At 43.9% G+C, this 17,585-nt stretch overlaps 1 protein-coding gene across 1 annotated transcript; it reads left to right on the top strand.

Moving 5' to 3' along the window:
- The first annotated feature begins 318 nt into the window (after positions 1 to 318).
- On the top strand, positions 319 to 16,229 carry LOC108702042 (protein-tyrosine kinase 6). The gene is made up of 8 exons (XM_018237050.2): positions 319 to 831; positions 3,064 to 3,185; positions 4,992 to 5,155; positions 6,059 to 6,224; positions 13,582 to 13,740; positions 14,531 to 14,712; positions 15,278 to 15,431; positions 15,667 to 16,229. Exons 1-8 carry the CDS (start codon positions 614 to 616, stop codon positions 15,900 to 15,902), a joined length of 1,401 nt encoding a protein of 466 aa, XP_018092539.1. The 5' UTR covers positions 319 to 613; the 3' UTR covers positions 15,903 to 16,229.
- Positions 16,230 to 17,585: the final 1,356 nt, after the last annotated feature.

Below are 17,585 nucleotides of genomic sequence, written 5' to 3'. Positions count from 1 at the left end.
AAAAGCACTCACCCTAACTGTACTTCAGGCTGTGCCACCTAACCTCACAACAATGTTACTAATTTGTGGTGGACAATTCATTTTAAGGGAGCAGTTGTGCACTGGGGTTAGAGTAGGCAAGTGCCTAGGGTGCAAAGCTGGGGGGGGGGGGGTGCCAGGCACGTACACAGTTGTGAGGCTGAGCCCAACCCTGAATTACACAGGGCTTGTGAGATATTTATAGCATTTCCTTGTTTTGTTATAAGTGAGAAGCTGTCAGTCACAGTTGTCCCACACCTTGTCCTTGTCACCGTCTCCCCACCCCTAATCTCGCCCTCTCAGGTATGTGCAGACCAGAGCGGGAAGTGAACTAATAAGGAAGTAAGGTGTTTCCAGCAGGTTAGACTCCATTCTCACATCCATTGAGAGGAAAAGCCCCACACAGTCCTTCTATCTATGTGATTCCCTCACTTCCACTTTCTTCTACTCCAACACCCAGAAAGTTGTAGCCAATGTCCTGTCTCTGAGTCGCTCCAGCCCACCTTGTCTTCTCCTAGGAAGGCAGAAGTGGGATGAGAAGGCTGAGATCCTTGCACTGTTATTCCCTGGGAACTGAATGGTTGGCTAATTCAAGATGAGCCATCGGCCAAAGCGTTTTGTTAGTCTCTGGGACTTCAAGGCCGAAGCTCCAGAGGAGTTAAGCTTTAAAGTTGGCGATGTCTTCGAAGTTTTGGACAGGAGCGGAGACTGGTGGCATGTGCAGAAACTGAAAGGTGATAGAAAGGGAAAGCCAGAGGTGGGATATGTCCCTTACAATTTCCTGGCAGAGGAAGGAACGGTGGAAGAGCAAGTGTAAGTATGGCATTAATGGGGGAGTACTTGTTAGAAGGCCAGGTTTTTGCAATCCATGTTAAAGCTGTAATAACATTAAAAAACAAGGTGCTTCTACTTACGTCAATCTCATCCTCCTAAAATGGTTTCGTATGTGTACACTAGCCTTCTGCTTATTCTGCCTTCTCCATTTGGAAGAGCATATGACACGTGGAAGATAGATTTGCCATCCCTTACTATCGACCAATGGGAGGAAGGGACAGGTCACTTATATAGCTTTTTAATTTCAGCTAGAGACAGGTTAATCCAGCATAAGTTTCTCTTGCGTACCTACCTTACTCCTAACAAACTAGTTCGAATGGGTAGATTGGCTGAACCACGGTGCCCACGATGTCGGGTATTGGATGGTTCCTTCTGGCACATGGTATGGACCTGTCCGACAATTGTGGGCTATTGGAAGGAAGTGTGTGTATATATTTCAGAAGTCCTAGAGGTGCCTAATATGTATAACCCTGAAAGCTGCCTGTTGGGGGTGGTAGAGGATCTACTGCAGGCTGCCCATGTTAGACTAACGGTGAGGACATTACTATTCTATGCAAAAAAAATGTTGGTGATGCACTGGATCTCCCCTGATCCTCCGGTTAAGAGGGAATGGATACAATATGTTAATAACATGCTTCCGTTAATAAAACTCACTTATGAGGCTCGAGGGTGTCCGGGTAAATTTCCGAAGTTGTGGGACTTGTGGTGTGATATTCACTTAGGGGCTTCTTTGCATTGATGTACTGAAATTTGCTGTACATTTGATTGTATGCTGACTGTGATATGATGTTATTGTACCTTCTTTTCTTTGACTTTCCCCTCCCTCTTTTTTTGCTTTCTGTATCCCTCATTTTGAAAACAATAAAAAGGAAACCTGTTAAAAAAAAAAAAAAACAAGGTGCTTATAAAGGAAAGAATATGTTCAGCGTATAAATAAAATTACTTACAGCATGATGTGCCAGAAGCACTGGGGTAAACTTTCCTGCCCCCCTCCACATAAAAATGTTTCAGGGGGTATGATTGCAGGAAGGAGAGAGGGCTCCCCTGAGGTTGAGGGGGTCTGCTAATAGTAGTTACCCCACTGGGTCAGGGGCAGAATAACTTTCACTTCTTGCTTTTAGCACATGATAGTGTCAGAACGTAGAAGTGTATAAGGAAAATAGCCTCCCCTATTTTGGACATACAAGCATATAGAGAAAATGACATTAGTGTATGTTTCGAATTTTACCCTGCTGTCAACATCTTGTCTTACTATGTCACTATAGTCCTAGCATACTTATCTAGCCCTTTTTTCTGCTCATCCTGCTTTATTGTTACCATCTTGCCCTACTGTTTCTACTTTGCCCTGATGTGCCCATCTGCTTTTGTCTCTCTGCAGTTCTCCTACCCTTCATGCTCAATGCATATATGATATGGGGGGTTACACTGTGACAGTGGTTGGGGAAAGATGGGGGTATATCTGTGCCTATATATTATACAGTTACATTATGTGCATATATGATATGGGGGGTTACACTGTGACAGTGGTTGGGGAAAGATGGGGGGTATATCTGTGTCTATATATTATACAGTTACATTATGTGCATATATGATATGGGGGTTACACTGTGACAGTGGTTGGAGGAAAGATGGGGGTATATCTGTGCCTATATATTATACAGTTACATTATGTGCATATATGATATGGGGGTTACACTGTGACAGTGGTTGGAGGAAAGATGGGGTATATATGTGTCTATATATTATACAGTTACATTATGTGCATATATGATATGGGGGTTACACTGTGACAGTGGTTGGAGGAAAGATGGGGGTATATCTGTGCCTATATATTATACAGTTACATTATGTGCATATATGATATGGGGGTTACACTGTGACAGTGGTTGGAGGAAAGATGGGGGTATATCTGTGTCTATATATTATACAGTTACATTATGTGCATATATGATATGGGGGTTACACTGTGACAGTGGTTGGGGGAAAGATGGGGGTATATCTGTGCCTATATATTATACAGTTACATTATGTGCATATATGATATGGGGGTTACACTGTGACAGTGGTTGGAGGAAAGATGGGGGTATATCTGTGGATATACATTATACAGTTACATTAAGTACATATATGATATGGGGCTGGAGGAAAGATGGGGCGATGTTTATGACCAATAATAATGACCACCTTTGCTTTATTCTTGTGCTCTTACAGATGGTTTTTTGGAGAAATGAGTCGCACAGAGGCTGTGAGTCTTCTCATGGAAGATGGAAATAAAAATGGATCGTTCCTGATTCGTGCAAGTGACAAACATGGAATTCTCTACGTGCTCTCAGGTAATGCTGCAGGTCAGGGATAATACACAGTGGCCCCTCTGCATGAAGGGAAGTAAATTTAAGAGCCAAGTGTCAAAGCAAATGATCATGAGGAAGGTGGGGTGTTGACTGCCAGATTCCCAGAACCTTTAAAGCAGGGCAAAATTGTCGAAGAGCAAAAAGAACTATCTATTTATGATGATGGCCTCAAATCACTTTTCCAACAGTGGATTGAAGATAAAGTTCCTTTTTTAGAAAATATTTTGTTTGTAAGAAGCAGTTAGATATAGATCTGGTAACCAATAAATAGAAATTAGTTGGTTTTTTTTGCATTGTCATTCAAAACAAGACAACAAATATGTACAGAAAGGAAAGAAGGTAGAAAATTGTCTAAAACCAGTGGAGAATGTATATGCGGGAGTGCAAAACTGGCTTATATAAAGTCTAGGATCTCGCCCCAATAATGTTGGTTGTGGGGGGCATTCCCAGGACACATGGTACAGGTATGGGACCTGTTATCCAGAATGCTTGTGACCTTAGGTTTTCTGGATAAGGGATCGCTCTGTACTTTGGATTGCCATACCTTGTCTACTAAAAAATTATTTAAACATTAAATAAACCCAATAGGACTGTTTTACCTGCAATAAGGATTAATTATATCTTAGTTCGGATCAAGTTCAAGGTACTGTTTTAGTATTATTATACAGAAAAAGGAAATCATTTTTCTAAAAAGGAAATTATTTGATTAAAATGGAGTAGGAGATGGACTTCCCGTAATTCAGAGCTTTCTGGATAATGGGTTTCCGGGTCCCATAACTGTATTCGGTCCCTACCTCCACCCCACATTTGTAACATGTTTCAGGGGTACCTGGATATATTTTTGGGGGGGAGCACCAGGTGTACTTTCCCTTAAAGGGGTTGTTCATCTTCAAACAACTCCAGAAATACTCAATTTTTATCCAATTACTTTCTATTTCCTATGTGTCACCGTTTTTCTAATATTGAGGTGTAAAGTGATATTTTTCACATTCTAAAGCAGCTCTGGGAGCGGGGGTCGCCGACCCTGTAACCTGTTCTAAATTCATACACTTAGTTGATCCATTTCTTATCTTTGTCCCTGCTGAGCAGAATCCCTGAATTTCATTACAAGCAGCTGTTAGAATTGATGCAATAGTTGCTGATACTCCAGAGATGCTGCTGAGAAATGGATCAACTAACATTGATAGTTGATCTGCACCTGAATTACTGAGCTGCCAGACTCAAACACAAGAGACAGGAACATTCAACTTTAAACTTAGATTTTGGAAAAATGGAAAGTAATTGAAAAACATCTTTATTTCTGGAGAACAATCTGAAAACAACTGGACTGAAAAAGTGTTTGGAAGGTTAACATCCCCTTTAAAAATACTGGGTAGTAACAATATAAATAATGTACCTCTAGCTGCAGCTTCAGGATATGTTTTTCTTTTTTTTCCCCCTATATATACACATTTATGGTTAATATTATATATTAGTTTTCTTGCCTTCTATTATGATAATATACTACCAATTTCATTCCAGACCTCTTTCTCAGATATATAATTAGTTTATTTTACTAAGCTGAGAGAAGCAGGTTTAATTTATTTGTTATTATTTGTTCATTGCTTATTCACTTTTGCATAGTAATTTTTAGACTTGAAATCTGCTTTGTGTTTCTCTTGTGTTACCTATGAATGTCTGCATTCTAAATATATGCTAAGTTATAACAAATAAAAATATTTGAAAAGAGAATATAGGCCAGGGCCTAGAAGCCATGTAATACAAGTTGTTCCATCTTCTCTTCCCTAGTGAGACACCAGGATTCCGTCCGGCACTTCAAGATCTTGAGGAACACAGAGGGAAAATTTCACCTGAATAACACCTCCTTTTTCCATGACCTGAATCTGCTAGTGGAGTCGTACTGCAAGAAACCAATATGTCCAGGGCTGAGCCTGACCAAACCATGTGTGAAGGTGAGTGGGGAGCAGTCTGAGCAATAGAAATGTGCCTACTACTGGTATAGGAGCAATGCTCTTCAGACTCTTCCATGCATGTATGTGTTTTTGAGAACATTTAGAAACACGGTGTGGTCCTTCAAAATGATATTCACCAACTGGCAGGTATTACTGTCTGTATATCCAACAACAAGGTTGGACTGGCCTGCCATAGTACCAGATGATGTCTTAGTGGGCCAAAGCAAAGCTCAGTTCCCATCAGGGCTTTCTTATTTTTACCATAGCTAAATATCACACCATTACATATTATCTAATTGCACTATCCAAGTACAAACCATCATGTGATTCTACAGGCAGATCCTGCAAAAGAAGATTGATATGTTTAATGGAGAGAACCTATTGTCTAGAGATGCATAATGAGAGAATATAGAGAACATAAAGAACAGGAACAGACACAAACACAATAGAGCAGTCAGTATTGTTGTACTGGTGCATTGAGCAAAGTTCACCTGGCATGAATTTTCGGCAAATTCCCGCATTTCGCCAGCCGGCCAAAATATTTGCGAATTTCCAGCGAAAACTCGCCGGTGAAAATTCACCAGCGTCAATTTCCGTTTTTTTCGAAGTGCTCGATTTTATATTGAAAACGTTCGAATTGCTAGATTTTTTTGTGAAAACGTTCGAATTGCTAGATTTTTTCGTGAAAATTGTTGAATTTCACAATTTTTTCGGGAAAATGTTTGAATTTCGCGATATTTTCGTGAACTTTCAGATTTCACAATTTTTTGAGATTTTTTCGCCGTTTCGCGAATTTTGCAGGAGATTCTCAAATTTAAAGGCGAATCGAAACGGGAGAGATTCATCCATCACTAAATATAATGTTTTCTTTTTCTCTCTCTATCTTCTCCCTGTATGAGGCAGAATGAGCCAGTGGTCAGTGACCTAAGCCCAGTACCCTTGGATGAATGGGAGAGACCAAAAGAAGAGTTTACCCTTGTCAGGCAACTCGGAATGGGGAACTTTGGTTATGTGCATGAAGGACTTTGGAAGGGAAAACTAAAAGTTGCTATCAAGACAATAAAACGAGGTAAGAAGAACAGTAATACATTGACTTATTTGAGAACATAAGTACTAAATTGCGCATGTGCGGTTTCCGGTAACAATCAATCTCTGCTTTCATTGCTTTCATACTTTTTGTTTTTTTGGTTGTTGCTTTCATACTTATTGACAGCTGCTCTTTGCACCTATGTTCATAAATCATCCCCAAATATTATAGGTATCCAGCCGATATCATGATTAATCAGATTGCCTATAGGTCGACTGTGTAATGAAACTGTAAAAAGCTATTAAAAAATACCACTAGGTGGAAGAATATGGACAGGAAACACAATATGGATGAATAGTTCAATCTGTCAAGCACCTAGAATAGGGAGCAGTTTGTCCCTTAACAATTAGCAACTGTAAAGAGATATATATATATATAGAATGACCCCTGATTTTTGTACCCCTTCCAGGCTTAAATCTACATTGGGATCAGTGTCTGCCAACTTTAGGGCTCCCATCCCCCCTCTCTACCAACTTCAGGGTCCCTCCTCTATAAACCTCCTGTGCCAGGCTGGTGGGAGTGGATCTCCCAGTCCCTGTCCGACCTTGAATGGGATTGCTGCCATACTACTTTTCCATTTCATGCTCCATTTCTTATGCTCTATGGCAGGAGTGCCCATACTTTACTAATGCAGGGTCTACTTTTAGTAATGTTGTCCCATTATGATCTACATCCATAATATCACTGTTAGCATTCTGTTCCATGGAAAATATTATTTAAATATTATATTGATTTATAAGAGAATTTATATTACTATATTTAAAAAAACAACTATTTCTTATGTAATCTTAACAGAATGAATGAAAAGAATAAAAATAGAAGGGTCATTCAGCTGTTTGGTGACAGTGTCTTGAGTTCTACTGATCACTAGGGATGGGCGAAGTGAATTTCGCGTCAAAAATTCGCCTTTCGGCATGTTTCGCAAATTTTTTGTCGTGTGACGCGAGCTGTGATGCCGAGAACGTGCATCAAAAAAAAAGACGCGCGACAAACTGAACGTCACCCACAGCAGCCAATTAGATGTGAGCCATCCCACTGTCTATATAAGGAGCTGCAGAGGCGGCCATTACTTGTGGCGTTTTTGGTAGAGGTAGAGAGAGCAGGATAGTGAGAGATTTGTGTGCGATTTAGCTAGTGGAGTTTGTGTAGAGAGCTTTTTTTTTCTGAGTCACAAGTGGAGGTTGTGTTTTCCCTCTTCTGTTTGCCTGCTCACCACCACTTTTTAGGGCTAACTGTCTTTGTCTTTGTCTGTGCTTGTGTGTGTACTCCTTGTGGGTACACACTTCTGTTGAGGGGATTTAGTTGAGGGTTTTATTTTTTTCTCCTTTCCTTCCCCCAAAAATCCAAACCCCCCCTTATTTATATATGATGGACCGTGGGAAAGGGGGGAGGGGTGGTGGTGGGAAGAAGGGTGGGATAGGGAGGGGCGGCCAAGGAAGAGGCCGTGGTGCTGGCCATGGGCATCCAACCCCACAACAGCCCAGCCCATGTGCCATGCCCAGTCTGGGCACTGTAGCGCAGAACAAGCTGCCATCAATGCAGCTGCCATCACAGCAGCAGCTGCAACAACAACAGCAGCAGCCGCAACAGCAGCAAATGCCACAGCAGCAGGTGGCTTTGGGTCACAGTGGGGCAACTGGCACACGTAGGACTGTGCCAGATTTTTTTGCCACTGCTTTGCGACCCATATACTCGCAGCAGGCAGAGGCGGTGGTAGACTGGCTGACCCAGGCTACCTCGTCTGCAGCGGGCACCAGTGAGCGGCAGGAGGTGGCACCACCTGCTAGCTCAGTGTGGGATGACACCCCATCCCTCTTATTTGATCCTGAGGTGGACTTGGGCCCAGGATCTTTTTGATGATCAGGCAGGAATGGGGGGGCATTCATGTCTGATGAAGAGGAGGAGGTCATATCACAGCCCACATCAGTAGGGGATATTGGGCAGGGTCCCCTTATGGCAGGGCAGCAGGTTGCTGGTGTGGGGTCAGACACCAGCATGCTGGATGTGGGTATCGATGCCATGTATGAGGCAGGGTCTGGTCTGGGGGAGGATGATGACAGGGACAGTCCCTGGGAGCTGGCTCCGGAGGATAACAGCAGCAGTTCAGGGGGGGAACTGTTTGTTGTTGATGAGGATGAAGAGCTGGCTCCACCGACCACTGCTAGGGGGGGCAGGCAACAGGGCAGCACTGCGCCTCAGTCCAAAGCCTATGGGCGTATGGGTGGGGACCATCCCCAACCCTCCACAGCAGGCAAGGCAGTGGCCCGCACTTCAGCAGTGTGGGTATTTTTCATGTGCCAGGCAGAGGACCAGGCAGTAGCAGTGTGTTAGCTCTGCCGGCAGAAGGTTCGAAGGGGCAGGCAGGGTCACATATGGGAACATCACCTTTAAGTTCCCATATGAAACATCATCACAGGATGACGTGGGAGCAGCACCAAAGTGGCAGGGCACCGGGGGGCAGTGGTGCTTCCTGTCCACCTCCTCCCATTCCTCAGAGAAGAGGTGCTAGCTCCCCAGACCCTGTAGCAAGGGAAGAGGATTCTGGGACTCACAGTCGGAGGCAGCCACTGTGTAGCTCAGCCTCTTCTGCAGCCTCCTCCTCCTCAATGCGGCCCCTGTCCCGCCAGGTTTCCCTCCCCCAGTTCCTCACCCGCAAGACACCTCTCTCCCCCAGCCACCCCCAAGTGCAGAGGCTTAATGGCTGCCTGGCAAAACTTCTGGCAGTGCAGCTGCTGGCCTATCAGCTAGTGAAAGCAGCCCCCTTCCGACAGTCGATGGCTTTGCTGCCCCTAACTGGCGGATCCCCAGCCGCCATTATTTTGCCAGGAAGGCCGTCCCTGCCCTCCACCAGCAGGTGGTGGAGAATGTGTCCCTGTCGCTGGATCATGCTGTCGGCGGCAGGGTGCACTGCACCACTGCCACATGGACCAGCAGGCACGGGCAGGGGAGTTACATAACCTATACTGCACACTGGGTCACCCTGATGAGTGCTGGGGAGGGTGCAAGCAGTGGCGCTCCCCTCAGGCTACAGGTGCCTAACCGTGGGGTACAGGGCAAACCCCTTCCTCCTCCTCCTCCACTATGGATGAGCCACCCCTGAAGCATCCCCGCAGCTATGCTTCAGTGCAGCACAGGCGATGTCAGGCTGTGCTGCAACTCCTCTCCCTGGGCGAGAGGAGTCATACTGCACCTGAGCTCATGGCTGCATTCCAGACTCAGGTGCAGCGGTGGTTCACTCCCTGCCAGCTCCAACAGGTAACATTGTTTGGGACAATGGTCGTAACCTGCTGGCCGCCATCCACCTAGGCCACCTGACCCATGTGCCTTGCTTTGCACATGTCCTCAACCTTGTGGTGCAGAGCTTCCTCAAGAGCTACCAAGGGTTGGGTGACATGCTGGAGAAGGTACGTAGGGTATGCGCCCATTTTCGCAGGTCCCCCACCGCCAGCGCGTCTTTGGCATGGATGCAGCGGCAGCATAATCTGCCACCCCTCCGGCTCATCTGTGACCTGCCGATGCGCTGGAATTCCACCCTGCACATGGTGGAGCACCTCGTAGAGCAGCGCTGGGTGGTCAGCAATTACCTGCTGGAGCACAGTGCCAGGGGTACTCAGGGGGCAGATTTAGGGTACTTTAGTGCAGAGCAGTGGCAGCAAATGAGGCAGCTCTGCCAAGTACTTGCCCCCTTGAGCAGGCGACACGCTTTGTTAGCAGGGACAATGCGTGTCTTAGTGATGTGATACCCCTGATGTTCCTCCTCAAGCACACGTTGGATGGGCTGCTAGAGGAGGGTGACGTGCCTGAGGAGGAGGAGGAGAGTAGGCCCCGTAGGCAGGCAGAGGGGGCTGAGGAGGAAATGGTGCCCAATGAGGAGGATGAGGGAGAGTAGGAATGGATGCCTACGCAGCATGGGGAGCAGGGCACATGCCACCCAACCACCCCAGCTATTGTCCGCCGCTGGGAGGGTACAGAGCAGGGGCAGGTCGAGCCAGATGACCTGCTGCATCTGAAGGGCAGTCAAGAAGAGGTTGGTCGGGGGCACCTCTTTTACATGGCTGCCCATATGCAGACTTGTCTCCAAAGCGATCCCCGGGTCTGTTCTATCAAAGACCGGGAGGATTCTTGGGTGGCTACTTTGCTTGACCCACGGTACAAGGGAAAGGTGAGGGAGTTCCTTGTACCCAGCCAGAGAGAGAGGAGGATGGGTTAATTGAGGAGGGCTCTGTGCTCAAAACTAGTGGAGGCCTTCCCCCAGTCTGACACTTCTCAGGCCTCCACTACTCCACACACCCAGCAGAGACGGGGGCCTAGCAGCAGCAGCAGCAAGGGCGGCGATCTCATGGGTGTGTGGAAGAGCTTTTTCGAGCCTCAATGGCCAGCAGCAGGCCCAGTCAGCACCCAAAGCCACCACCAGCAGCGGGTGGAGCATATGGTGGCTGACAACATGGGGTCAGTCAGCGTGCAGGATGCCATTCGCCCTGATGATGACCCCATGCATTATTGGGTATCGAGGCTCGACCAGTGGCCAGAACTGGCACAGTATGCTCTGGAGGTGCTGGCTTGCCCCCCTGCCAGTGTCCTGTCAGAGCGTGTCTTCAGTGCCGCAGGTGGGGTGGTCACTGAGAAGCGTGGATAAGCTGACATTTATTAAAATGAATGAGGCATGGATAAGCGGGGATATCGAAGTGCCCATTGCAGACAGCAGAGACTAGCCTCCTCTCCTCCCCCTCTTCACAGATTTAGCCTCCTCTCTCCATTGCTGCCCATACTCTCCTCCTCAGTAGTATTGCCCATTCCCCATCTGTCTGCACCTGCTGCAGCCTGCTACTAGCCCTAGTAGTACTGCTGCTGTGCTGCATTGTCAGCAATTTTTCCTACTGGTGTCGCTGACACTACTGCTGCATTGTCGGCAAATTTTTTTATGGTGGGGCCTATTAAAGCTCCTACTGCTATCGTAGATACTACTGCTGCATTGTCAGCAATTTTTTTTAGTATATTGAGGCCTAACATGGCTTCTAAATATGTTGCTTCTATTTTTGCTGCTTAGTTGGCTAATTTCTTCTGGTTGAGGCCTAATATGGCTTCTAAAAATGTTTCTTCGAATACTGCCGCATTGTTGGCTAATTTCTTCTGGTTGAGGCCTAACATGGCTTCTAAATATGTTGCTTACAGTTGTAGGAGTGCAGTTGAAAAATGGCAGGACCAGGTATGGTGAGTGAGGAGCAGCTGCGGTACTTTATCAGGTACCTGCCACAGTACCTGCTCTGGAGCACTCTCAGAGTGCTCCAGAGAATCTGGAGCGATTTGAAGAGGCGCCACTGTGCATTCGTAGAAGAACTGCGCATGGAGGTTGAAGGTAGTGTTATTTAAAAAGAAAACATCTTATAATGATTTAAGTGAATACTGTAATTAGGATTGGAACAGTTGACTTTGACTGACTGTCATAATTGCAGACAAGTAAGATTACAAGTAAATGAGCTGTCAAATGGAGATTATTTAAACAGATTATAATAGATTTATTTAAACGGAATACATGGGTTTCCAATCTTAACTACAATAAAGCCACTTGATTCTTATTTATTTTGGTATTTTGGAGCAAATGTGTGTTTGTTTAGGCCTGTGGCAAGGCTAATATGAATTTTACTTCACATAAAGGTAGAGTTATTTAAATGGAATAAATAGGTTTCCCTTCTTAACGACAATAAAGTTAATTTTCCTGTAGTCACAACATGACACCTTATCCTCTATAATTCATACTGTACAAATGCAATTGCTGTGTTACTCAAGTTGAAATTCATTCATTGTCAGCTGAGTGGATCCAGGATAATCCTGATGATGATGCAGCAGCACCACCACCTGACCAGGCAGCACTGCCAGCTGACCAGGCACCACCACCTGACCAGGCAGCACTGCCAGCTGACCAGGCACCACCACCTGACCAGGCAGCACTGCCAGCTGACCAGGCACCACCACCTGACCGGGAAGCGCCACTACCGGACCGGGCACCACCACCTGACCAGGCAGTGCCACCAGTGGACCAGGCAGCACCACCACCTAACCAGGGGCTCAGTGTAGGCACTCAGACTGGGAATGCCTTTTACGACCACACTGAGCTCCTGGTCACCCTGGTCCACCAGGTGAATGCCATCAGGCAGGATCTGGCGGAGGTCAGGGACATAGTGGAGTCCCTGCAGAGGGTCATTGCTCCTCCTCCTCCTCCATTGTAATTTTATTATATTCATCTGTTGGCCTAGCACCGTTGTGCTATTTTCTTTATTAAAAAAGTTTTTTATATCTCTATATTTGGAGTTCATTTTTCGTTTAACTAAACTAATACTCAGATGGTACTTGAAATTGTTTGGATTCTAATAACACAACGATGACTATTCTTAATCGGTGTCATTAACATTACATTACATAGTATTTCAGAATCATTACAATTACATGATGTAAATATAAGGTTCATTCACATAAACTTATGGTTTATTAATTTTTATCTGAGATACAAAGCATCCAGATAATATCTGTTCAGATTTATTAGTTGTACTTGTGTTAGTAATCTACTATTAGAGATATAAAGTACAGATGGTACTTTTTGGTTAAACAGCGATATAGAATAGTAGTAGATACCATTACCAGTTGACCAGAGGTAATGTAAAAAAATCCACAAACGTTAAACGTTTAAGAAACTTGCAAAATGGGAGCCATTTTTTTCAAGATAGGAGTCCTCTAACAATGCAGGGCATGTGTGTAGCAGTATACTAAGTGAAACACGCGTGTGTATTGGCCTTCCCATTGAGTCCAATCCAATTCAGCACATTCAGACACAAAGCAAAAGATACCATATTCATTTATCATCACAGACTACAAAGCTTGAAACCAAGGGAACATTTTTTATTCGTAGCCCCAAAGGTGCAAAAAGTTTATACAAACAAAACACCCATAGAAGATGGGTTTCAACAAATTGCACTGCGCGGCAAAAATAACGTTGCACGCCAAAATACGATACGCGCCCGTGACAAAATTATTTTGACCCGCAACAAAATCAGGCCATGCGTCTCGTTTCGGGAATTTTCCGCCGTTTCGCGAATTTCGCTGGAAATTCGCAAATTATTCGGCGAAGCAAAACGCCACAGATTCGCCCATCACTACTGATCACCAACTAAAGATCTACCTTTTTGACACCCCTGCTCTATAGATTACTTAAATTTATTAAATAGTTCCATGGAAAAATGAATATAAATATATAGAAAGCAGGATCTTAAACTGCTGGAGATGTAGAACAAAACCGATTTATTTCTAGGGTGCTATCAGTTGTAATGTTCTGTTCCATCCACAGATGTGACTAGCCAGGATCTGTTTGTGAAGGAGACAGGATTTTTGAAAACCCTACACCACAAGAACTTACTGTCACTGTATGCAGTGTGTTCTGTCAGTGATCCTTACTACATTGTCACTGAGCTGGTACCCAAGGGAGATCTACTCAAATATCTACGAGGTGAGATGGGGTGGGGGGGTTGTATACTGAATATGGGGTACCCTCACACATGCAGGTAATGTGGTGCCATCTCTTAGATACTTCCTACTGTTCTGCCTAGCTTATTCCTGTTTCTGGTACTAATTGGCATATATGTTCTACTAAATGTTCTTCCTATATTGTCTCTCATTAGCTATCCTTTTCAGACAGATGAAAAATTTTCCTTATTCGCTACTATCTTCGAAAATTAATCTAGACTAGAGCAATTTTCAGATTTGAGCAGACACATTGGGAGATTTGGTGGCACAAGACTTACTGAAGCCCCAGAGAGAGGGGGAGACATACAGAAGAGGTGTCCAGTGCCCCCTAACCATAGCACCCCAGGCTTTTGCCTCTTCCTCCTACCCATAGTTCTGGCCATTCTTCTGGGCTCCTGAAGTGGGCCAGCACCAAAGTCTGCTTAAAACTAATCTAGACTTTTGACCTGGCATACATACCTGGTCTTGAAATAATCTTTCAAACTTCATTACCTCAGGCTACCCAATACATTTAATGGAATTTCTCAATTTGTTAATGGTCTTTTTGACCTATTAAATTATGACAGACCACACAAATTGTAAAGAGAAAGCTGTCACTAAATAAAAAAAGTTTTAGGCAAGTCTGAAACTGCCAGTTTTGGTCAGTAAGATCTTCACAGAAGCTAACGGAAAACAAAGCAAGAAACAAAAGGAATGTTTACAAAACATTGTGTAGTTCCTCTTCTCTACTTTACAGTGTGGCTATTAAAATTACTTTAAATGCTATCCACCAGATTCAGAGGAAGATGAGTTGGATGTTGAAGGCCAACTGGACATAGCAACCCAGGTGGCAGACGGGATGCGATATCTTGAGTCACAAAATTGTATTCACCGGGACCTGGCAGCCAGAAATATCCTGATGGGACGAAACAACATCTGTAAAATAGCTGACTTTGGGTTGGCCAGAGTTATCTTGGTAAGGCCCTCGTTTACCATTCTTTAAGTGACAGTTTCCAGAAAACCTAGGAATCCTTCTATCTTGGGAACAGACTCTTGGTCCCCTACCTGGTCTCTAGACTAAATGAGTCTGTTCTGAGTATCTATTAAATTAGTTTATTCTAAATAGGGAGACTTAGAACCTCAGCAATGTTTACTCCTTGGCAATGTTCCCTGTTTTTGGGAGATGAGAAACAAGCTCTTCTATCAGTATAAGCTATAGGGTGACACCTCCAAAGGTGGGATGGTTAGAAGTCACTCATTAAGAAGAGAATAATCGCTAACACCAGGGAGAGCTAGAACTATGCAAATCCAGGTTTTCCCAAACTTTGAATCTCCAACTGGTCCAGGACATCCTTCATATCATTCCAGCAACTTAATATTACACAATGAACTAAAACAATATTTTATTTGGTGGTCAAATTACCAATCCTGCCTTAATTTAAAATCCCCCAAATTCTACTCTTAATTTCATGGATGAAAAGCTCTCAGAGACAGTTAACATCTCATCTGATATCTTTCCATCTTCCCCCTGCCTAATATAGGATTCCTACTATGTGTCAGCCTCCAAGGAAATTCCCTTTAAATGGACAGCTCTAGAGGCTTTGGAATACGGTCGTTATACTGTCAAGTCTGATGTCTGGTCTTTTGGTGTTCTGTTGCATGAGATCATGTCACGGGGCATGCAGCCATACCCAGGTAGGTCTTGGCATCATAAAAAGGTTTAAAACCACTGGCAAAAAAATTAAAACTAGTATAGCTGAATGTTAAATATATACTGGGCATTACATTTCCTACCAAGTTTTTTAACCAGGAAATGTTGGATAGTCTTGGATAGATGCCCTTCCTTCCATTACTGAAAACTGGCCCAACTGCTCAAAGATCCATTCCCATTATGAAACATCTGATATGCTAATGTGATTGGTCCCTGCAGCACTTCACAACCAAGAGTTGATCGAGTTCCTTAAAGGAGGCCAAAGGATGAAAGCTCCACCTAAATGTTCCCCACGAGTATACAATATAATGTTAATGTGTTGGTCTCTGAACCCCAACGAAAGACCAAGCTTCGAATATCTCAAGACCATGCTGGAGAACTTGTCAAACTATGAAGTTTCAGAAGTCAACCCCATACATTCTAAGCCTAAACCGGTCACGAGGGGGAAAAGATAAAAGCTTTGTGAGAACCAGCAATTCCAAGGAAAGAGGAAAGAGTGTCATCGTTTCCACAACTTGCCAAATAAGACTGCTAAACCTTTTTGAAGTTCAGAACATTGTGTAATTTCCAATCTTTTGATGCTTCCATTGAAAACCAAAGTTAGGAATTCGCTGAACCAAGTAAAGTAACCCCAAAACTTTTCATATATACATTTAAAAATGTGAGGTCTTTGTATTTCAGTACTAAAAAAATGAAAAGATTATGGTTACAGAGAACATCCAGGAGGCAAAGTTGGGAAATATTGTGTTTTCTTCATTAAAAATAAAGGAATCCGTGTCCAAGGATTTGTACTGTAGTAGTACAGAAGGCTTAGTCAAAGCACACACTCCATAATTGAGTGCTGCAAGTTATAATTGCTCCATTATTGGCTCTTTTTTCATTTTTTTTTTGTTTATATCCAACTACAATTCTACCCTAAGCATAAAGACCATGTGTAAAACCAGACATACTTTATTATAGCAAGGTCCAGCTGCTTTACAACATAATTTCCCAAGATGCCCTCTCAGTTAAAGGTACTGGAAGCTGAATTTTATGAACCAACGGAAGGCTGCAGTTTTAATGTTGGTGATGTGTGCTTATTAGGCAGTTATCTCTGGGAAAGGTCTGTAGTAAATTACTGGGCAATTTAGGCTTTTATAATGTCCTAAGGAGTATCAAACCTCCAATATAATCAGAGGTTGCCAAAATGTGTCCATCTTCCCCCCAGGACCCTGCTTAAATAGTGTTAGGGTGATATTGATGCTCATTTGTTCTGTATATTGCTGAAAGTCCAATTACAGACATGGATTTTTCCCATCCTAGTTATATCTTTGCACACCAAAGAATGCATTGGGAGTGGGTAAAAACCTTATGTGCATTGTTTACTTTACTGTATAGGAGTCCAGAAAGGGTTTGCACATTCCAGTTGAACTCAGGACATTCTGGGAACCAGAGAAATAACTCAGAGTCCTAAGCAAATTCTTGGAATAATCTAATGCCGTATGTCGTTGCTGCCCCATGTTACCCCTTCAGGAGGCCTCTCTGCCTATCCCAGTGTCCCCAATGCCCTCACCCCTCCCAGGCTCCTCTGCACCCAGCTGCACATGAAACTGGGACAAAGGTGACACAAAGACTGGAGGACAGCCAGGGACAGACTGAGGCCTCGGGCCATGTTTGCTAAACAGTGTTCTGCCCTGTACAGTTGTTCTGCCCAACGACAAACAAGTTAATTGTGTTTATTGCTGCAAGAAACGGATTGGCCCAGAATCAGGACTACAGGGAAAACAAGGGAACAGCTCTTTACAGAAACACTGCAGGGACTAAGGGAATGGCCTGTTAGTTAAAGGGGAAGTTCATTCACAATCAGTTTTAGCATATTACAGAATTAGAATTCTTTCTAATTATTCTCCTTGTAGGCAATGTTTTGCATTGGTAAATAATTACACTCTTACACACACACGCACACGTTAAAGGAATTAATCAATTAAAGTTATTAAAGGGATCCTGTCATCGGAAAACGTGTTTTTTTCAAAACGCATCAGTTAATAGTGCTACTCCAGCAGAATACTGCACTGAAATCCATTTCTCAAAAGAGCAAACAGATTTTTTTATATTTAATTTTGAAATCTGACATGGGGCTAGACATTTTTTCAATTTCC

The sequence above is a fragment of the Xenopus laevis genome, chromosome 9_10L (genome assembly GCF_017654675.1).
Source record: "Xenopus laevis strain J_2021 chromosome 9_10L, Xenopus_laevis_v10.1, whole genome shotgun sequence".
NCBI classification, from domain to species: domain Eukaryota; kingdom Metazoa; phylum Chordata; class Amphibia; order Anura; family Pipidae; genus Xenopus; species Xenopus laevis.
The sequence above is the reverse complement of the archived record's forward strand: the minus strand, read 5'-3'. Positions and strand labels throughout refer to the sequence as shown.

Coding starts and splice junctions, on each gene's coding strand:
- LOC108702042 (XM_018237050.2), top strand. CDS start 614: ATGAGCCATCGGCCAAAGCGTTTTGTTAGTCTCTGGGACTTCAAGGCC. Junction 3,186..4,991: donor AATTCTCTACGTGCTCTCAG/GTAATGCTGCAG, acceptor TCTCTTCCCTAG/TGAGACACCAGGATTCCGTC. Junction 15,432..15,666: donor GGGCATGCAGCCATACCCAG/GTAGGTCTTGGC, acceptor TGGTCCCTGCAG/CACTTCACAACCAAGAGTTG.